We start from the raw sequence: 23,224 nt of genomic DNA, 5'->3' as shown, positions 1-23,224 counted from the left end.
ATGCTGGTGATGAGTAGCATCTAAATGGCCTTTTCATCTGGGATGAAGAGCGTGCTTGCGTAGAAAATGCTTGACCATTAACCCGTCTTGCGTAGGTGCACTTTCAGCTTTAATCTGTGCCTAGAAAGACTCAAAAATATATATTAGTTGCATGCAATACTTATTAATTGTTTTATTACCAATAATATGGTCCTTAATTCGTTACTTTGAACTACTGATGGTCATAACTCATCCCATAAATGTCTCATAGGGAGAGAATTTATACCTAGAAATAAATTCTTGTATTAATATGGTTACTACTATTATTAGCATCCACAATATTAAACAGAGATATTCCCTATTAACGCTCCTCAAATTTTAAATTAAGCAACCAATATGGACTTGACTTTGCTACAATCCAAGTTCCTAAAACTTGGTACCTCAGCCTTTGCCAAACCAATTGCTTCCATAATCAACTCTATCCTGTCTGCAGGCCATATCCCTAAGACCTGGAAAACTGCTAGAGTTGTCCCAATCTACAAAAATGGGGACAAAAACACTGTCTCAAATTACAAATCAATCTCTCTTCTCCCAATACACACTTACTCTCATTCATACCTAACTGCCATCTGCCATTTTTTCTGATGCAAATGGTGTCAACCTTTTAAGTCATTTAATACTAACTAACCTTAAAACTCACCCCACAAGTCAAGCATCCCAACAGCCTGCACTCATGGCTATTGTCCCACACCCACAGTCACTCCTGGCTTTCACTTCAAACACTCCACTGTAACTATTCTGCTAAAAAAAAATGTGAAATGCCCTGTATATAATATATACCCTGTTCACTTATGCAATTACACTTGCAATAATATATCCCCTGTCCTTTAACTCTATTTCCAGGACATACCCAAAAACAAATAAATGGTTACAAAATGATAAATTTGGCAGATATTATACTGTATATCCCTCAACATAGGGACGGCTTGCTACCTGCTTTGCTGTGACATCTGCAAAGGTATTATTATTATTTTCCAGGGGCCTGTCAGCTCTTGGAGTTAACATTGTTATAATAAATTCAATAACCTATGTATGTGTCTCCCCTCTTTTGTTCATATATTATCTATATATGTGAACAAAAATACAAAAATACAAAAAAAATTATGAAAACAGGTTGCTTTGATATATAGCAATATTAAACTGGTAAATAGATTTGTATGTGTTGTGACTACAAAAATTATTTACTGCTTGTGTTAAAAGAAAAAGCCTGCAGTAGGTCTTTTAACAACTGTGGCATTTACAATATAAGAAAAAATCCTGAAATCCTGAACAAAAGATTTCCTTTTAAAATAGACAAATAATTTTGAACTCTTTGCAAAGTGCTGAGCACACGGCCAGCATTAACTTTAAAAGACACTCTGACTTTAAAAAGGAAAAAAATAATTTTCAAAGCGCCTTTTTTTTTTTTTTTTTTCTTCTGGGAAAACAGCCAGAAATTTCACAGTACAGATAACGGGTTTCGCTGTCTAATTCATATTAACTGCTGGATTAATCCTCACGCAGGGAATTGTAACATTAGTTTAATGTTAAATATAAAGCTTTCCACGCTGTCCTAAAACTGCATTTTGTATGGTCTTTCAAAAATTAAATAACGGGAATATTTCAAATTACTTATAAACACCAAGTCTATGCCTACAAGAGCATGCAATATCCTTTCATTCATTCACCTGAATGCCTTCTGCAAGAAATCTCATATTCCTGCAAACTTCCATCAATACAATTGCTATCCCGTTTTAACTATGCCCTCTCTTAAACTAAACAAAATATCTTCAAACATGCAACAGTTATACCATGACTAAAAAAACAGCAAGCTTGACCCTACCTGTCTTGTATGGCTTCTACACTGCTTATTTAACGGAGACAATTCTCGCTAAAATAACTGACCTCCATGCTGCTAAAGGCAGATATCATCACACTCCGCTCACACCACGGACACCCTCCTTTTGAAGCGCTATGTACATTGATGGCGTTATATACATATATAATACAATATATTAATTCACACAGTACTTGTGAGTTCTTACCATCATTTTAAACAAAAACAACCCAGACATATCTTAATCCTGTAGAAATAAAATTGAAATGTGTTATCTTACTGCTTTACGGAAAAGAAGACAGTTCTACATTACCTTGTTCTCATGATTAAACTGCTTAAGCACAGCTAGTTAATTTTAATGTGAATGCTTCGCATTCTTTAAACTGTAAGAGAGAGGCTGTGCCCCTCCTTTTATTAAGATAGAAATACCGCAAACGAAAAGAAATGTGTCCGGTTTAAAAAGTATCCGCCTGGCCAGGACGAATAAACCTTTCAAACTATAACCAGGGACCGAGCTGAATATACTCCCCTTTTGTTGTGAGGTATTTCTCTCTATATTCGGTGTACACCTTTTTAAAACCTTTTAAAATTTAGATTTCATCATGAGCAACTAATATTCATATTTTTTGTACAGATGTTAATCAGCATGACTTTCACACAATAAATCATTCAGGAAAAAATTCATCAGGGTTACAAACAAGCTTTACATAAAGTAGCGGTGTTTTTTTTTTTTTTTTTACAGAGACTTTCACTCTGAGCCCCCACGGGCAAAGCAGCACTTCCCTGCTTCTTACTCTGATAGTGGCACACTCTCTGCCAATGACCAAAACCACCACAATTAAAACAGATACCATTATTCTGAGCTATTATTCCTGATTGATTTCTGAGACCAGCATAAACCATTAGTAGCTTATAGACAAACAGCTTAATTATGACAAATAATTGCAACATTTATACTTACACAATATACAATGGTCGTTCAGCTAGATCAGAGACAACAGTCCAGTCGTGCACAGAATTTACTGGACTCTTACCAAAAATTCTGTTTAAAAGGGCCTATCCCAATTCTTCAGTCACAATTTAGGTCTATTAAATTCCCAGAGGGGGTGAAGCATCATATATAAAAATTTACATATATACTCACAACCTCTGTGAACTTCCCACTTCTAGACGCCAAAACTGAAAGGAAAATCCGTTATTTCCTCCCCTGGCTTCAGCACCGAGAGGAACCTTTCCCCTGCCAGGTACACTGAAGCCTTGTGACTGGATACTACACCATCTGCACCCGTTTGCAGCAGACTCCCCCGGAGAAGTTTTTCACGCCCTGCAACTGTTATCTCCGGTCTTCGGTGAACTTTTCAGGCCTGGGAGACGAACAAAATGAAACGTAACGCACGCCAGGTTTCAAATCCTTTGTCTCTATTTATTACTCATAGGGTAATGATTTTTATACAGAAGAAAAAAAAGATTGGTTAGAGGCGTAACATAGGCGTGTCTTGGGCGTATACTAGGTGTGTCTTGGGCATAGCTTTGATTAGAGGCGTGATTTAGGGGCAGGACATATTAGTGGCGTGACTTTTGAGACGTTTCCTTTTCAATACAAGCAATGTTCTGAATACATAGCTTATTCATTGTCTGTTATCAAAAGAGACCTTGAGTCTTAGCAACTTTATTTCACTACCTTGCTTCTTGCAGAGAACCATTCTATTATATTCTACTAAAACACCAGGAAATTGACCTCACAAAAGTATCTAGTAATATCCTGGCCAGGGAGAATGAAATGCAATTTAGCAGAGAAACTGAGTGCATTCAGGAATTATATTTCAGCAAAAGGCTGACTCCAGAATCTTAACTAGTTATGACCAGACAAAATGGAAGCTTAACATGACTGCAGACTCTGGCCTGACATACTGGTCCTAACAGCGTCTTTTATGCGGTAGACCAGGAGGCCAGGCATCTGTGACTCAACTTCGTAGACGCCGTCCCGCCAACAGTCGGCTAGTTTGTGTTTTCCCGGGACTCCCAGATTGCGGAGAAGCATGACGTCTCCAGGGCGAATTTCCCGGTGTCTGACCTTATGGTCATAGCGCCTTTTGATGTTGGCATTGAGTTTTTCGGCTTGTTGATAAGCCTGTTGTAAGCTTTCATGAAGTCTCTGCACATATTTAAAATGGGTGGCATTGTGTATCCCATCCATTGATACTCGTAGACGTACAGCCACTGGAAGCCTGGCTTCTCGCCCAAACATAAGGAAGTATGGGGAGAATCCCGTGGACTCATGGCGGGTGCAGTTATATGCATGTACCAGAGTCTCCACATGCCGACTCCACTCTGTCTTCTGCGCCCCGGTCAACGTGCCCAGCATGTCCAGCAACGTCCAGTTGAACCGCTCTGGCAGAGCGTCACCCTCTGGGTGGTACGGAGTTGTCCGAGACTTGGTGATATCCAGAATTTTTAATAGCTCCCGAATTAAGGTGCTCTCACAGTCCCGGCCTTGATCGGAATGAAGGTGGTTGGGTAGGCCATAATGCATGAAATATTTCTCCCAGAGGATCTTTGCCACCGTAATGGCCTTCTGGTCTTTGTTCGGGAATGCTTGGGCGTATCATGTGTAATGGTCCATGATGACGAGCATGTTACAGATACCATGGGCTCGATGCACAGGAAGTCCATGCATACCAAATACATGGGGCCTGAACTTTTCAAGTGAGCCATGGGTGCCGCTCGGGTTGGTAGTGTTTTGCATTGAATGCACCTGGAGCATCTTCGACAATGTCGTTCCACCGACTCACGCATCTTGGGCCTGAAGAACCAGTCTCTGATGAGTCCGAACGTCTTGTCTATATCGAGATGTCCGTGCTCATCGTGAAGGGCCTTCAGGACCATATGTTGTAGGTTACTGGGTAAAACCAGTTTCTGTCTATCCAGGTGGTTGTGGTATTGCACCACCCTATAGAGTAGCCCAGTGTCGATCTCGAACTTATCAGCTTCTCACATGAGAATGGTGACCGTGTCGCTAGTAGCATGCCTCAGGAGGGAAGGCTTGTTTCTCTGGGCAGCCTGACGGATGATACCATCTATGGGGTCCCGGCTCTGATATTGGACCATATCCTTCCACGATATGATTTTATCAGGGGTGATATGCATTCCGCCGGGATCATAGTAAGCTGCAGGAATGGCTTTAGAGTGACATCCTAAAGAATCCGCGACTTTTAACTCTGAAAAGGCCACTATCCTCTATAAGGCCACACGTATAGTGCCCACGACCGGCGGCGCGATGTTGCCCAAAAACAAATGCATTGCCGCCGCCATGTGCGCCTATAGTAAGCACGACGGCGACGAAGCGATGTCGCATCGCGAATTTTGGTAGCTGGCAATATTTGATTTTTCAAGGGCTGTTGCCTCATGTGACAGCCCCTGAACCAATCAAATGCCAGTACACCTGCGCAGCCGCCGCAAAGCAAAATATAACTTTCGCTAGCGGTGATGGGTGACGTCACGTGTTGCCCGTCGTGGGCACTATACGCGCGGCCTAACTGTGGCTTTGTTGCACATGGCTCTCATCCCGGGGCCCAGTATCTCCTCCCAACCATCGTCATCTGGAATGGTGCAAAGACCGGAGATAGCGCATCCGCCCCGATGTTCAAGGGTCCCGGTTTATATTTCAGTGTGAACTAATAATTTGATAATGCTGCCAGCCATCTGTGGCCGGTGACGTCCAACTTGGCGGACTTTAGTATATAGGTGAAGGGATTGTTATCCGTCCTCACTTCAAAGGATTCGCCGTATAAGTAGTCGTGGAGTTTGTCCATGATGGCCCACTTGAAAGCGAGGAACTCCAACATATGCACTGGATAATTTTGTTCGCTAGGGGTCAAACTGCAGCTGATGTAGGCTACCGGTCGGAGACCCTTTGGGGACTTCTGGTGCAAGACCGCACCTAAGCCATTAAGACTGGCATCCACATGGAGGACATCTGGTTGTTCTGGGTCAGCGTAGGCGAGAACAGGTGCCTTAGTTAAGCTCCTTTTCAGGTCAAAAAAGCCTGTTCGCATTCAGTCGTCCATTTATCGTTGAACGGCTGTCTAACGGATATGACCCTTCGCCCAGTATCTTCGGGGTATATCTTGAGAAGGTTATTTAAAGGCTTAGCCTTACTGGAATACCCCTCCACAAAACAACGGTAATAGCCACAGAAACTGAGGAATGAGCGCAACTCCATGACGTTCTCTCGTCACGGCCAATTCACTACAGCCTCCACTTTGGCCGGGTCAGTAGCGATCCCGTCGGCAGACACAATGTGTCCCACGTAGGTCATCGAGGTGTGACAAAACTGGCACTTGTCGAGTGATAGTTTCAAACCCTCTCGGCCTAGACGGTCCATTACTTTAAGTAGCCGTCCTTCATGTTCTTCTAATGTCTTACCGAAGACAATGATATTGTCCAGGTAGACTAAGCATTCCCGAGGATTCATGTCTCTAATAGTCTTCTCCATTAGGCGTTGGAATGTCACTGGAGCTCCACAGATACCTTGAGGCATACGTGTAAATTGGTAGAAGCCATGGGGACATACAAAGGCAGTCTTTTCCTGATCTGCTTTACTCATTGGTGCCTGGTAGTACCCAGATCTTAAGTCCGAACGCTGAACCACTGACTCCCGTTTAAGGCATTGAGAATCTCTTCTATGCGGGGAAGAGTATACTGATCTGGTACTGTACGAATATTCAGTATCCGGTAATTGACACACAGTCTCACCGACCCATTCTTCTTTCTTACCACTACGATGGGTGAGGTGTAAGGGCTCCGCGATTCGGTCACAATTCCCGCCTCTTCCATCTCGTGTATGTCACGGTGGACACAACTTCTCAACACATTTATATTTCTGGGTACTTGATTGAACACAAGGAGCAAAATAAATTGTGATTTATTTCCTGGGTTGACAAACACACGACATCTGCAGAATACACTTAAAACAACACTTACTGGGATAAGGGAATGAAATAGATTGTCCTTTACATACAAGCGCAAGAAATGTAGTCTTGGTTTAAAGGTCCCGTGGCTAGATCGCACGAGGGAGCCCTGGTGTCCCGCGATGTGGGGGACGGCGGCAGGGGGTTCCGGCGGACCCGGCGAGCGGAGGGAGAAAGCCCCGATCGGAGGGCGCTCCTCCGCGGCTTCGGCGCGCGACAGGCACATCCCGGCGCACGCCTGGTTACTGTTGCGGCCGAGACCGGGCAAATGCTCAAATAAACTCGGCCGCAGCAGTATAGACGATTCCTGCCTACCTTTAACATGAGCACCCAATCCCCATTCTGAGAATATTTAACCCACCAATAGCCGCGTTGCCCGCAGTTTGCAAAACCGGGCAAAAAGGCTTCCCAGTTTGCAAAGCGCATGTGTCGGCTTGACACCCAGGCAACTTAGCATACCTGGTGTACACCCTCTTTCTGGCGCCTCTTAGTCTGAGGTTTGGCGTGAAGGTGTCAATGGCCTGGGATCTACGACTTCTCAGGAATCCGGCCATGTATACATTAGGGTGCTCTGCAGTCTTTCATCCCTGTCACTTCTTTAGACTGAGGGGCGCCTGGTCAGCGGAATCCCTTTGAAGTGTCAGGAATAAAATACCCACAGCTCATTCACCCCAGGAGCAGGTCCTGCCCATACAGTTTAAACACACAGTTTTCACACTTTATTAAACATTATGTTCTGGGTGTATTTTTACTGTAATTCTTTCATGTAATGTTATGTGGTGTTTTATTACATTTGCACACCAAAAACCAGGGTGCTGGGTGCTTCCGGTCTCGAGTTAACTTTCCTAATTGAAATGTCGGCTTCGGGGGAATCAAGTTCATTGAATTCTCACGTCAATTGACACAGTTCCCACGTCAATTGACTGGCCGCCTTTCAAGTTAGAAAGTTAACCGAGGAACGGATACATTCTATCGGTACTCTTAACCGCAAACCACTTATCCAATTGACTTGTGGTTACAGGTCAAACCAATAGTAAATGGATACCCATGCTTCAAACAGCCTGCTAACCGCAGCCACGTTTCTTCAATGAACGCTTGCAGTTTGCTCACTACTCCATCTTGTGTCGCAACAGGAGTATAGCAGGCAATACATTTTCTTTTAATACAGCAGGCAGGGAATGGCCTGCAAATGGGGGGTAAAAAGGATGGGACAGGGCAAACACAGCAATGCATGGCAAATAAGTTTAACCCCTTCATTCTCAATACGAGGGGAAGATGACCAGCCGGGTATAACACCTTTTTTCAGGTCTGATCACCTCCATCCTCGTCACAGTGTAGTACGCCCCGTACATCATCCACATCCCGAGGGGTGATGCGGCAAGAAATAGCCATGTTAGTCCAGTTGCAATAGTGCAGAATAAATTAGTTCTTCAGTATTAGGTGAAATTTTTTTTATTGGACTAACAATTTATGTCATAAGACAAGCTTTCGAGAGTTCTCCTCTCTTCCTTAAGTATTGCTGACCTGAGGAAGAGAGGAGAACTCTCGAAAGCTTGTCCTATGTATGTATATGTGTGTGTGTGTGTGTGTGTGTGTGTGTGTGTGTGTGTGTGTATATATATATATATATATATATATATATATAGAGCAACTGTAAATAATACTGTATGTTCATTTGCATGTCTTAGAAAGGTCTGCAACCCTGTCTTTCACCATTATTGCCCAGCACACAGCACTTCCACTGCAGCAAGGGATTCTGGGAAATGACATGCAAATGAGCACACAGTTCCACCTTTTATCTCAAGCTCATATTACACGAGCAACCCTTAAGCCAAAGCATGCTGCTTTAAACACAGCTTTTAAGCAAAGGCTGGGGTGAGATGCAAAGCCAGTAAACCCACTCACAGACATGTTTCAACCTTGATGGGTATCATCAGTGTGAGGTTGGTTACTGGCTATGCTGGTTTGAGATTAAAAGTAGGTATTCACCATACTTATTAAGGTTATGGTGGGTAACAAAAAAGGGACAAAAACCCTCCACAGTAAAGCATATAGCAACTGTAAATATTACTGTATGTTCATTTGCATGTCTTAGACAGGTCTGCAACCCTGTCTTTCACCATCTGAATCTGAGCAGACAATATATCCCTGTACACTTCAGAATTCATCCGGCTGCTTCTGTCTTCTGTTATCAATAAACACTAGTGACCCAGTGCCATTGTAAAGACATGCATACCCATGCCATCACACTGCCTCCACCGTGTTTTACAGATGATGTGGTATGCTTTCGATTATGAGCCGTTCCAAGCCTTCTCCATACTTTTATCTTTCCGTCATTCTGGTACAGGTTGATCATAGTTTCATCTGTCCAAAGAATGCTGTTCCAGAACTGGGCTGGCTTTTTTTAGATATTGTTTGGCAAAGTCTTATCTGACCTCACTGCTGGTATTACTGATGTAAAGGTCCTCTGGCAACCTAGAGATGGCAGAGTTAAATTTCCTGGTTTAGGGGAGTGCTGCTACACAAGTAATCCCAGCAAGAACGGCAGCTATGCTTTCACTGTTCATTGCGAAATGGCTATCAGTCAGCCACCGTAGGTCTCTTCTCAACATGGGACCCTACGCGTTTCTTCCGCAACCGGATTTCCTCTTTACATCAGTATCACCAGCAGTGAGGTCCCAGAAGTCACGTGTTCCAGTGGAGCAAGCAGACGGCGGTCACTTCAGCTATGTTGCCACATGAGTTTCATCTCATACCACGCTTTCAAATTTTGGCGAATTTGTGAGTTTGAATTTGTCTGAGTTATTGTTTTATTAAACCTTTGTATTTTTTTATCACACGAGGATTGGGCACTTTTTTCTTTTTCTCTGATACAGCAGCGGCAGCTTTTATTCGAGTAAAAGCCGCCGGCTGCATGCGTCTGGGAAGCGGGTAGCCGCGGCGCGTGGCGGCGCACTGTGACGTCACAGTAACATGCGCGCCCGTCTTCCCCGTCTTCCCCGTCTTCCCCAGGCTTCCCCGACACCCCTGGAGATCAAATTAAGGTAAGCGGGGGTGCGGGGAAGCAGAGGGGCAGAGCAGGAGCCGGGGTCGGGAAGGGGGGGTAAATTGCGCGCGAAGTGGAGGTGGGGTGCGTGGGGGAAACGCGGCGGCGCACGGTTTTTACTGGCGGCAGCTGGGGTAGATCCCGGCATGCCGCCGGCATTTAGTGCAATAAAAGATGTCGCTACTGTAGGTATTGGACGGGAGGTTGTTGAACCCGGAGAAAAGAAGCAGCCAGAATCCAAGATTTTTACATCAAGGTTTTTCCGTATTTATCACATGCATATTGTGATTTTTATTTTCATGGACTTCGGACTTATTTTTTATTTCTACACACCCATTGTCACTATATGTTTTTAGGCTACATATATTTGTTTAATATACTGTTTCCATTTTATTAATCTTCTAGTGGCAAGGGTGTTTATTGTACAATATTGTTATTATATTTGTTATCTTGCACATTAAATCAGCCAAACAATATATATATATTAGGTCCGTAAATAATTGGACACTGATACAAGTTTTGTTATTTTGGCTGTGTATCAAAATAAGTTCAAGTTACAGTTAAATAATGAATATGGGCTTAAAGTACAGTCTATCAGCTTTAATTTGAGGGTATTCACATCCAAATTGGAGGAAGGGTTTAGGAATTGCATCTCTAATATGTAGCCCCCTCATTTTCAAGGGACCAAAAGTAATTGGACAATTGACTCAAAAGCTGTTTCATGGGCAGGTGTGGGCTATTCCTTAGTTATTTCATCATCAATTAAGCAGGTAAAAGGTCTGGAGTTGATTCTAGGTGTGGCATTCACATTTGGAAGCTGTTGCTGTGAACCCACAACATGCGGTCAAATGAGCTCTCAGTGCAAGTGAAACAGAGCATCCTTAGGCTGCAATAAAAAAGAAAATCCATCAGAGAGATAGAAGGAACATTAGGAGTGGCCAAATCAACAGTCTGGTACATTCTGAGAAAAAAAGAACGCACTGGTGAGCTCTGCAACACAAAAATGCCTGGACGTCCACGGAAGACAACAGTGGTGGATGATCGTAGGATCCTTTCAATGGTAAAGAAAAACCCCTTCACAACATCCAGCCAAGTGAAGAACACTCTCCAGGAGGTAGGCATATCATTATCCAAATCTACCATAAAGAGAAGACTTCACGAGAGCAAATACAGTGGGTTCACCACAAGGTGCAAACCATTCATAAGCCTCAAGAATAGAAAGGCCAGATTAGACTTTGCAAACAATATCTAAAAAAGCCAGCCCAGTTCTGGAACAGCATTCTTTGGACTGATGAAACTAAGATCAACCTGTACCAGAATGATAAGAAGAAAAAAGTATGGAGAAGCCTTGGAACGGCTCATGATCCGAAGCATACCACATCATCTGTAAAACACAGTGGAGGCAGTGTGATTGTGGGCATGGAAGGCTTCCAATGGCACTGGGTTACTAGTGTTTATTGATGATGTGACAGACGACAGAAACAGCCGGATGAATTCTGAAATGTATAGGGATATATTGTCTGCTCAGATTCAGCCAAATTCAGCGAAAGTTGATTGGATGGCGCTTCACTTTACAGATGGACAATGACCCAAAACATACTGCGAAAGCAACCCAGGAGTTTTTTAAGGCAAAGATGTGGAATATTCTGCAATGGCCGAGTCAATCACCTGATCTCAACTCGATCGAGCATGCATTTCACTTGCTGAAGACAAAACTTAAGGCAGAAAGAACGACGAACAAACAACAACTTAAGATAGCTGTAGTAAAGGCCTTTCAAAGCATCACAAAGCAGGAAACCCAGCGTTTGGTGATGTCCATGTGTTCCAGACTTCAAGCAGTCATTACCTGCAAAGGATTCTCGACAAAGTGTTAAAAATGAACATTTTATTTATGATTGTGTTAATTTGTCCAATTACATTTGAGCCCCTGAAATAAGGGGACTGTGTATGAAAATGGTTGCAATTCCTAAACGTTTCATACAATATTTTTGTTCAACCCCTTTAATTAAAGCTGAAAGTCTGCACTTCTATTGCATCTTGGTTGTTTCATTTCAAATCCATTGTGGTGGCGTACGGAGCCAAAATTATGAAAATTGTGTCAGTGTCCAAATAATTCCGGACCTAACTGTATATACTGTATTATTCACTCTAGCATTTCTTGTTAATATATTATCATCTGTTTATATTATATAATCACATATTTATTCTTAGAATAGGGTCAATTTGGCCAAGTGAGTCACCCCTCAGACGCTGTCTTTATTTCTGTCATATATATATATATATATATATATATATATATATATATATATATATAATATGTAACACATTTGTCCCCCCCCCCAACCTCACTTTGGAACCAGTGTATGGGAGTGGATGCATTACCTCGCTGGTATGGTTCTCTACCTGTTGGTTTGCAGAAGGTCTGAGTAGTCTGCTTGATGGTATGAGACATGACAGGACTGGCTCACACAGGTCTCTGGGTTCTTCCCAGTGGTGCCAGCGGCTCCAGCAGTTTTGGATCCCACGAAGTGTAGGTGTCAGCCCCCATCACTACACTCCTGCCCGGGAAATGACACCTTAGGCAGAGGCATCTTGATAGGATCTTTACTACAGGGCATTCTTCATCAGCTCTTCTTGCAGCATATCACACTCCACTTGCACCATTCTTTCTAGACGGTGCACTTTCCTCTCTAGTGCTCTCTGCTCCAGGTGGTCTTTAGACTAGCCAGCCTAAAATAAGCAAGCTTACCCCGCCATGGGGAAGATTCACAGCACCCACCTCGCTCACCGTCCTACACCCTAGCCAGGGCTCAGAGAGGGCTCCTTCACCCTCCTTACTCCAGGAGGAGCAGGGGGCAAAGCTCACCTCTTCACACCATGAGGTGGAGAGGCAGCCTCTCTACCTCCTTACTCTGAAGAGCAGGGGGAAAAGACTCGCCCGCTAACTTTTGCTTCTCCCATAGACAGCTCTGGATGGGGCGGGCTCATGGACTGTACCCACCTACATGGGGACTGTACACAAGCCATGAGACACCACCTACATTCCTTCACTTTCTAGAGAAGCAGAAGGGGGGTTAATGGCCCACAGATTAACCTGCTAATGCCTGGATCTTAACAGGGCTTACATAGCGGATACACTATGTGGAGAGAAACAGGTACAGCTGGACATACCCTGTTACATACATATATATATATATATATATATATATATATATATATATATATATATATATATATATATATATATGTTACATACATATATATATATATATATATACACACACACAAACAGTGTCCGCATACACACCTAATAATAATAGGGTATTAATGAGACCAATAGTATTAACTTTTCATTATTGGCGAAAGCTGTTAAATTCCGGGTATTATTGAAATCCCTGCTCTATGATTGTTTAAAATTACGGGCATTATCCAATCAGTAATGGCCTGAAATTTTTGGCACCCTGCCAAGTTTTTCAGCCAATCAGCTTTCAGTTCTCATTCACAAAGAGTGAGATCAGCTCTTAGACAGGGGAGGTGATTGGACAGGTGGCAGCAGGAAGGTACTGACTCCTCCCCCACTGTGTCTGCAGAGAGTTCCGCACAGGCGAGTGAGGGAAAAGATGTGTGTGTGTCTGTTGTGTGTTTTGTGGGTGTAAAGGGGGCCATCAGAGTGTTTTATTGGTGTGTGTCTTCTGTTAGTGTGTGTTTTGCGGGTGTAGAGGGGGCAGCAGAGTCTGTTTTCTTGGTGTGGGTGTAGAGGGGGGGCTGCAGTGTGTTTCATCAGCGTGTGCTTTTACAGGGGGGCTGCAGTGGATGTAGGGAGGGGCCTGCTGGTGTGTGTTTTGTGGATGTGGAAATAGAGGTGGCAGAGTCTGTTTCCTTGTTTTGTGTGTGTCGACAGTGTGTGTTTTGTGGTTGGAGAGGGGGGGCTGCACTGTGTCTTCAGTGTGTGTTTTGTGGGTGGAGGAGGAGTGCAGAGTATTTTTATGTGTGTCTGCAGTGTGTGGGTTTACAGGGCGCTGCAGTGGGTGTAGAGGGGGCAGGCTGCTGGGGTGTGGTTTGTGGATATAGAGGGGGCTGCAGTCTGTTTTGTTGGTGCGTGTGTGTTTTGTGGGTGTAGATGGAGGACTGCTGTGTGTGTGTTGAGTGTGGAGGAGGGTCGTAGTGTGTTTTGTGGCTGTAGAGGAGGGGGGGCTACAAAGTGTGTTTGTGTGTATAGCAGGGTCCCCCGGTCCCCGTTTTCCCCCCCCCGCTTACCCCTGCTGCAGTGGGGGAGTGGGCGGAGTGTGCAGCAGGTCCCGGCGGTGTTACAGGGTGCGCAGGTGCTGGCGGCGGGCTCGGCAGAGGCTCTGGCGGCTCCCTTTGCAGGGCGCCGCCATGTTATGATTGGCCGCGCATGCGCAGAGAGAGCTGCAGCGGCAGTCATTATCAGGATAGGCTCCGCAGGGTCTACAGCCCCCAGCAGGCATAGGGGCAGGCAGTCAGGTGCCCAAGCAGCGCCAATAGGGCTGCAGCATTCCCTGCACCAGGGAAAGGATACATTTCGCGCGCTCTAACCACGCTAGTCAGTCGGTGCTGGGACAGGATAGGGGTAAGAGATATGTGCAGGGTCTGTCACTCCTGCTCTAGGCCAGACATTCCCCTAGGCCCCGACTAGATTGTGGCTGCTACAGGGACAGGCCCTAAGGTAGGGACACTGCCCCATTAGCTGCTTGAGTTTAGGGACACAGCTCCAATGTTGCGCAACACTGAGGATTGTGATCTGGGACCAGATCACTCTGCAAGGGATAAAAACTATCCATACGTGGGACACTCAAGCTGGATACCACCTACGCGGAGGCGGATGACATCGCTGGATCAGCGGGTCACATTGGCCTCCCAGTCGGCGCGCCCGGGTGCTGGAGCACCCGGCAGGTACCTACATCACTAAGTGCACCAACCGAGTAACACACACCATAGTGGCAGCGCTGACCACATATAGGGGTGGGGACTCTTGTGGACAATGGTTGGATGCCCGAGGGCTCCGTCAGGTACCGTAGACACAGTGTCGGGTAACACAGTGGTGGGAAAAGGCTGTGCGAGGCTGTATGGTTAGCTGTAACCATTAGTATTATTGTTATCATTGTTTGTCATTGCATACTGTAAATGCCCAACAGTAAAGTGCTACTGTTTTATTGCATCAGTGTGTGTTGTACATATATGGTCCTGCACGGGGTTATCCCGCATAGTTGGGAACCCACGCAGGTGGAGACGCTGTCACATATCTAATCAGGTACACCCCAGGCTCCCCGCGGTGGAGGTATAGGTCTCCTGCGAGCCACAGGTAACGCATACACACCGTAGACGCTTTATCTTCCAGGGGGTTGGGGAAAGTGCACTTTATGTGTATAGAGGGGGGCTGCAGAGTGTTTGTGTATATAGAGGGGGGTTGCATAGTGTGTGTGTATAGAAGGGGGCTGCATAGTGTGTGTGTGTGTGTGTGTGTGTGTGTGTGTGTGTGTGTGTGTGTGTGTGTGTGTGTGTGTGTGTGTGTGTGTGTGTGTGTGTGTGTGTATAGAGGGGGTTGTGTGTATACAATTTCCTTTTAATAAACTTGCTGTGAATGCAAAACAATGTAGGCTATCATGCTGATAAAAATAAATATGACTACAAAAGTGTATCTTTTTTATGGAAAATGTAAAAAAAAAAAACCAAGCCTACATTTAGCCTATAATAGTAATAATCATCTCAAAACAGGGCATTACTGCCCAATAATGCCCTATTCTTCGGGGATTATTACTTAAATAAAGAGATTTGGTCAGCGCTCTGAGACACAAATAGAAATAGTACAATATATATATTGTAGGAGTTGGTCGGCTCACATAATGTATGTACTCTTATCTAGTATTTACTTTTCTTGTTTCCTATTATTGATGACTTCTAAGCAACTTAATATTATTTTTTCTACTACTTTATTATAGTCCTATTTACAAAAAAGACACAGCAAATATGTTATTGATTTGTTTGTGCTGTATTGTTTTACAGGAGAAGTTCTCAATACAGATAAATCAACTGAGAAAATAATAAAACAGCTTGACGATGTTGACGATCAAATTCATGATGGAGTTGGAAGCACACAAAGTACAATTATAGTGGACCAGTCCTCTTTGGATGAAGATAGTCTTTTGAATACAGTTGATGGGATGGATTATTTTAAACATTCAATTGATTTTGATTGCAAAAATGCAGTACAGATTGACTCAGCTTTTAATATTAGCCAGGAAGACATTGAAGTCATTGAAGACTATGAAAAAATGCAGCAAAATTCTTACAATGTTCAATTGCTTTCTTCCTTATTAACACAGCAAAGAAAACATTCCATTCTACCTTTGAGTTCATGGAGTCAGGATGAAAAATTACAGCGTAATGTTAAAATGATACCAGTAAGACTAAAGTTATATTTTTGTTTGCTCTTTAGCATTGATAGCTTTTTTTTATTTTTAAGGTATAGTACACTACTATATAAATACAAACATTTTTGCTCTGTTGACTTGAAAAACTCTGCTTTGCATTCCAGAAAAATAGCTTCTTGTTTTTAGGAATGACAAATTAGAAAAAACTGAACATTTAAGGTGCAGCTCCACTTTAAGTATTTAATCTTTTTTTTTAATCCTCATCACTATTGCTGATGATGCAATTTTCTATTAGATATCTATTTGAGGAGAGAGATTTTCTATTAGAACTCTAAAATCATCATATTTAAGTAGGGCCGACTAGACCCCATTGAAAGCAGTATATGTGGTTATGAAGATTTGTTCTTTGTAGTCGTAATTGTAAGCTAGTTATTACTTTATTAACTATATATGTGCATAATATACACACAGATCCACACAAAAATTCCTGGTGCCTCAAATGTCCCCCCTGGCGCCTGTACTGTGCGCAGGGATGACTGACCTGTTAATCACCGCAGCACTCCCCAGTGAGGGGGAGTACTCATTGGAGAGCAGGAGACAGGCAGTGTGAGGGCTGAGGACAAAGCTTGCTGGAGCCCTGCTGAACTCTGCTGCCCCTGATCTAAATGCACACTGGCAGGGGGAGGTGTGTATGTGTGTCTGTGTGAGTATCACAGACACAACTCCTCTTCCCCCCTCTCCCCGTGTGCGTTATTACTGATTTGGTATACATCAAAATTGCAGTAATGATTTAGCAGGTGCGATATTTGGCAATCGTTAATATGACAAATGCCCAAGATCTCTATTAGCCAAAAGTGGTTAATAGTGTTCTTGAGCATTAACCAAAACAATATACATGTAAAAAAAAAGTGGGGTACATGCATACATATAATTGGTTGAAATCACAAGGGGGGGGGGGTTAGGGGAAGAGGGAAGGATACATCATTTGTACATATACAATATATTAAATACAGTGGCGACCAACTTTATTCGAACTCGGCTAGCTCAGCGAATTTCGGAATATCCCGGTGATGTGCGGTTTTGTATCGTTTTAGCCCGGGATGTATTGCGTTATTTTCGCGGCTATGATTTAAACATTTTATTCCCGCTGTCTGCAATACTGCAATGCCATGTAAAAACACATGGGGGCGTTTGCGAGCTGTTGTCTTTGAAGTCTAATACCTTCGCGGTTCAACACAGTCTGTGCGTGCGCGCGCAGTAATAGTAAAATTGCATATTTAATTTATTTTAAAGTACAGTACTGTACATGCTTGGACCCTGTTGGGGTGAAGTGAGGGGGTTCCTAACATCTGGGGGCACAATAAATTTTATTTCTAGGTGCCCTAGAACAGAATTTCCCACGCCAATTGGCCGTGAACTTGACCGAGGCCCTAAGTAGTTCCCACGCCAATTGCGCGAATATAATTTAAAATAACCCGTTCTGTGGGTCTGAGCGGGTTGAAATTCGCCTGGCCCTCATGCGGAAGGACCCTTGCCACAGTGGCAAAATATCAGCCTTGCACAACCCCCGGAACCGGAGGTACCAAAAGACAGTTTAAAAGCACATTACCAAAGTGGCTTTTTTTCTGCCATGCAAGTCAATGGCAGAAACCTGAACTTTAACATTACCCTGACTTCATTCTGTTGCCACGAGAGGGTCACAATTTGCCATGCAATCCTGCCGCAACTAGGACTACATGGTGACCGAATCTGAGCCCTCTAGGTTGAACAGAACCGGAGTTATGGGTTCCAGGTTTCTGCTCATTCTGACTTAGCCGGTTCAAAGCTTTCTCCGCCATTACGCTCAATGGTAGGACCCTCCTCACCGGCGTGACCCGTTCTCGCCGCCATTACTGCTCGGACCCTGTTGGGGTGAAGTGAGGGGGGTTCTAACATCTAGGGGCAAAATGAATTTTATCTCTAGGTGCCCTAGAACAGAAGTTCCCACGCCAATTGACCTAGTTCCCACGCCAATTGCCCTAGTTCCTACGCCAATTGCGCGCTCATTGCTCTTTTTTTACAATGTTGCCGAGCTTGCGGCTTTGCGGTCAGGCAGTAAAAAAACAGTGCAGCAAGCCTCTATATTTGTTACACTGTCAAAGGAGCAAATGGAAACAATGTGAGGCAATTCAACATGTTCTTTTATTGGTGGAGTCAGTACAAAAACATTTATTTACAAATACTGTACAATGTTGTAACATTTAAAGTGCACAGCAATTCTAACCATCAACACACAATAATACATACTGCAGCCTTTATTAAATTCTTCTGCCACAAAACATATTTGGTGCATGGGGCAAAGGGAGTTAAAGTGACTTGCTTTTTATGTACTGTATTTGGGGGTTGTCTTTGGGGGTTTATTCATCAAATTATTATGATGAACTGCCTTTTGAAATGACACTGCTGTTAACTATTTCAGCCACACACCTCCAGAGTTTTTAATCCCTCCCTAGCCAAGCGTCAATCGGCTGAGTCACCCTATCCTACCAACCCCCTCTCTCCACTGGGTCGTTAACCTTCTGCATATTGCCATTGTGTTCTTAATCCGCCCATAGCCGAGCTACAAACACTCAGTACGCCTGCGTCTATCACACCATCCCCCTCCCCCAACCCTTAGAGGCCTGTTGTTTGAACGGTAATGCTTTGGAAAATCCCCTCTCGAATTGGAAATGTAAATCTGATGTGCACAGCACAGTGAGCATTGAGAGTACACTGATATTGCACTGTAGGGGTGGTTGTCAATGATTATAATTCGCAGGAAAGTGAATAAATATTTATTTTATTTTATCAGGAACCAAAAAATACAAATATAAAAATAATAATCAGGAATAATACATACAGTAATGCAGTCTTTATTAAGTTCTTTTGGCAGATTGAAATTGGATAACCATTTGGAAAACATTTGTAAAACATGGGGAAACATGAGTAATGCACATTTATAAGAATATTATTTAATACTATATACAGTACTGTAATGTACTGTATACTATATACTGTATACTATATACTGTATACTGTAGTAATATTTTTTTTCCGTCTTTATCTTTTCCTCATTCTGTCTGCAGTACAGTAGTTCATTGAGAGAGGAGAGGTTTTGTGTACATAATTACTGCTGTTTATATACTGTACATTTGACTGTACAGTACAAGCAGATTAGACTGGACGCAACACCCCACCCACCCCTAGGCCACCCTTTTTCCTGAAACGACAAGAAAACAAAAAATTAGTGCAGTTACTGTACTGTACTGTATGTGTGTACTGTGCTGTATTATGGCAGAACTACTGTAGGTGGTTGGTGCAGCTTTCTCTCTGGAAAGAAAAAAATGGAGCAGTTAGTACGCAGTTACTGTAGTACTGTCAAACTAGTCTACTGTATACTGTTATTACTGTATACTCTGACTATGGTTAAATTCTATGTTCTGTACTTGAACCTGATGGCTGGTGCTGCTCTCTCTGTAAAGAATAAACTAACTACTGTAGTGTATACTCTTACTATCTGGAAAGAAAAATTCTGTGCCATACTTACCTGTATCATACTGTACTTACAATACTACAGCACGGTACTACTTTCCTGATGCTTGCCCATTACGCACGATGACAATGGGCAACACAGTGGCAATATGGTCTATATATTTATTGCAGCGTTCCACGGTGAGTACATCGTTCCAAAAACTCATTATGCCTTTCGCCAACTCATCCTTTTTGGAGGGTTTCGCCACTTTACGGATATGGTCTTTCAGCTGATGCCAGACCATTTCGATCGGATTGAAGTCTGGCGACCTGTCATTGGAAAGAAAGGACAATTGGTTTAAGAGCTAAAAACAGTGGGGAACAAAAATGGGACACGGTCTACTGCACTTACTCCGCTGGCGTCTTCACCCAGTTTATGCCGCGCTCAAGGATATGCGCCGTTGACGCGGTGTGCTTGGGATTGTTGTCCTGGTAGAAGCAGTGACCATCGGGGAACTCGCGTGTGATGTATCTCGGGCACAATGTTGTCTTGGAAGAAAGCTTTATTCATGATTCCTATACACTGGCGACACACTTTATTGCAGTGTGGCCAGTACCGCAAGCCGGGAGATTTCCCGGCTTGCAAGTGGCAGCCCCTCGGCGTGCCGCGCATCTCCGATGCGCGGTCACGCGTCATCGGGTGCCTGCGCCCCCTGCACGCGCGTCCAGGGCTCCCCGAGGGAGGGGGATCCGGGGGACCCGGCGGACCAGGCAGCGGTAGGGAGAGCGCCCCGATCGGAGGGCGCTCTTCCGCTGCTTCGGCGCGCACCCGTCACCCTCCGGCGCGCGCCAGGATACTGCTGCGGCCAAGAACGGGCAAATGCTCGAATAAACTTGGCCGCAGCAGTAGCAAGAAAAGAAAAGTGCTCAAAAAACTGCACAATAGTACAGTACAGTGCATACGGTAAGGCAACACTAGTCAAGTACAATGCATTAGGCAACATTATATTTGATAAATTTTACCTTCAAAGATGACAATGCATCCCGGTCCACACCTAGAGATGGCACCCCACACATGCAGCTTCACAGGGTGTTTTGGCCGCGGCTTCAAAGATATGCGGCCTTTTTTGTGGAATGCAAAGCTTGCAAATCTCTCCAGTGACACAGTAGACTCATCAGTGAAGATGCAATCCTGGAAAGTCTCCCCACTGTCGATCCATGCCTGGGCCTGGAGCACTCTCTTGATTTTGTTTGCGTCCCGTATCATGGGATACGCTCTGTAATGACAAGGAATAAAAATTTTTAGCGGCACAGTGCAGTACAGTTTGCTAAACAACACTTTTATCTCCTGTACTGTCTAGTACTAACCTCACACGTCCATATTTCCATCCAATGCTGCGTCTCATCTTCTTTATGCTGCTCTCGGATACAGTCAGATTGTGCTTTTCCTGCAGAGTGTTTTTAACCCTTAATGCACTCCTCTCATCATTCTCCTCACTTATTTTGTCCACCAGAAGAGTTGTCTCCCTACAATGTAAAGAATATATATTGTTTTATTAATATGCAGCAATATAAAATGTATATACTGTAAATATAATGTTGTAATATTAAATAAATTGAAATATACAAATAATATAGACTGCTGTACTATAAATATAAATAGACAAACTATGTTGTAATATAAATCAACTGAAATAACAACAGTATTACAGTAGATACAGAACTGTACTGTAGATGTACTGTACTGTATGAACAGTACAGTACGTACAGTACAGTTTTCTATATTTTTTTTGTTAAGTTTTATAAATATACTTACGCGTTAGTTACCCTTGGTGCCTTTTTCCGGTCTCTGTTTTTTCCGTATGCATGATAGCCCACGGTGCTTAATTGTACAACGGGGCCAGAAGTAGCTAACCAGCATTGGATAGCAGCAATTCGGTGTCCGCTCGTGTACATCTCTTTAATTCGCATGCTGAGATCCTTTGAAATCTTTTTAACAGGCATTGCTGCGAGTAGAAAGAAATACAAACACAAGAATGTATATTCGATGTTTAGTCGATGTGTATTCAATGTGCAGTGAATCCACAAAATGGATGGTGTATTTATACGGTAATGACTCACATTAGAGTACGCCCACTTTCAACACCTGTACCTGGTAGCCATGCATAAAAGGTCACACACTTTGCATAGCCCACCACTCGATGATCTTTATCTGAACTTGCCCTTGTCCAGATACTGCATTGTGCCACCTGCTTCCATGGAGCATCCCCGTTTCTATGGACGCAAGAACCCACTCACCTCTGCCGTGCCTGTCATGCTGAAAAAGCGAAAGGCGGTTGCCGTTTCCACGCCAAGGGCAAAGCGACAGGCTAAGGCCAATAAAGAAAACCTTCTGCTGACCCCAAAGGTTAAGGGTTTTCTAAGACGTAAGCCTCATTATGTCAATAAGATATACGGTGATGTACTCTCGACGCAGAACGAATGGCAGCCAACCCATCGAATCCGCAGACCACTTACTCCCATATGCTTCGACGACTCTGCTGTAGCTGTCCCGGAAAACTTCAGCCCGTCTTCTCCACCCCCATCTTCTCCGGTTCCATCTGACGACGCTGCCGCCTCTGAAATCCACGGGTCACTGTCTCCTCTGCTCTTAGACGACTCTGCTTCTCGCCCGGAAATCCAAAGGTCACTTTTTCCATCCCTCTCCGACGACGCTGCCGCTTCTCCTCTACCGGGTATCCACAGGTCACCTCCTCCACTCTCCATCGATGCCGCTTCTCTCCATGGAACCCCCATCTCATCCTCCATTGCACCCATCCCCCCAGATGTCCACACGCCATGCACAAGAAGCAGCTCGTTAGACCGGATGCTGAATGGGATAAGTGTGGATCTCCCCGGGAATTCTCTTGTGCTGGCAAAGATAGATGTGCTTCTGGAGACAATGCTAAATGTGGAGCAACGGATGCTACAAATGGAACAACGGATGGATCGACGGATGGAGAAGATAGAGGCTGACATAGCGGGCATACATTATTTGCTCGGTGCTAATGCCCCTGTTTCCCCGCCCCCAGAGCAGGGGAGTGACATGGATGTGATGAATGGGACCTTCGACCCCCTTCCATCAGCAAGCGCACCCCCTCCACCAGAAGATGTAGTGTACATGTATGCCGTTGAGGAGGACATGACAACCCCGTAAAGACCACGCCAGGAGACAACACGGCAACCAAGACCGGAGGAAAGCTTCCTCCCAGACAACCGACCATCGCCCGTCGCCTCAAGCACACCCGTTCCCAATAGACCTACACCTGCTCGCATCAAAACGGGGCCCGACATCACCCTGTGCGATCTGCCACCGGCGCTCAGGGAGAAATATAGGGTGAGGAGTGCTGGTGTACCCCACAAGTATGCCTTGATCATTTTTAAGCACCATGTTCCCTACTCATTGTACTGCGACTGTGCCTTCAAAGTGAAC

General features: G+C 44.2%; 1 protein-coding gene across 4 annotated transcripts in view; it reads left to right on the top strand.

Annotated features, from left to right (window-relative positions):
• The window catches only part of LOC142463887 (tesmin-like), a 365,821-nt gene that overhangs the window by 16,805 nt on the left and 325,792 nt on the right, over positions 1–23,224 (top strand). For all 4 annotated transcript variants that reach the window (XM_075566708.1, XM_075566710.1, XM_075566707.1 and 1 more), the window contains exon 2: positions 15,896–16,293. In XM_075566708.1, coding sequence (XP_075422823.1) covers positions 15,896–16,293 — 398 coding nt within the window. The remainder of the gene's footprint in view (positions 1–15,895; positions 16,294–23,224) is intronic.

Source organism: Ascaphus truei, chromosome 12 (assembly GCF_040206685.1).
Source record: "Ascaphus truei isolate aAscTru1 chromosome 12, aAscTru1.hap1, whole genome shotgun sequence".
Taxonomy (NCBI): Eukaryota; Metazoa; Chordata; class Amphibia; order Anura; family Ascaphidae; genus Ascaphus; species Ascaphus truei.
Note: the sequence above shows the minus strand (reverse complement) of the source record. Positions and strands in the feature narration are given on the sequence as shown.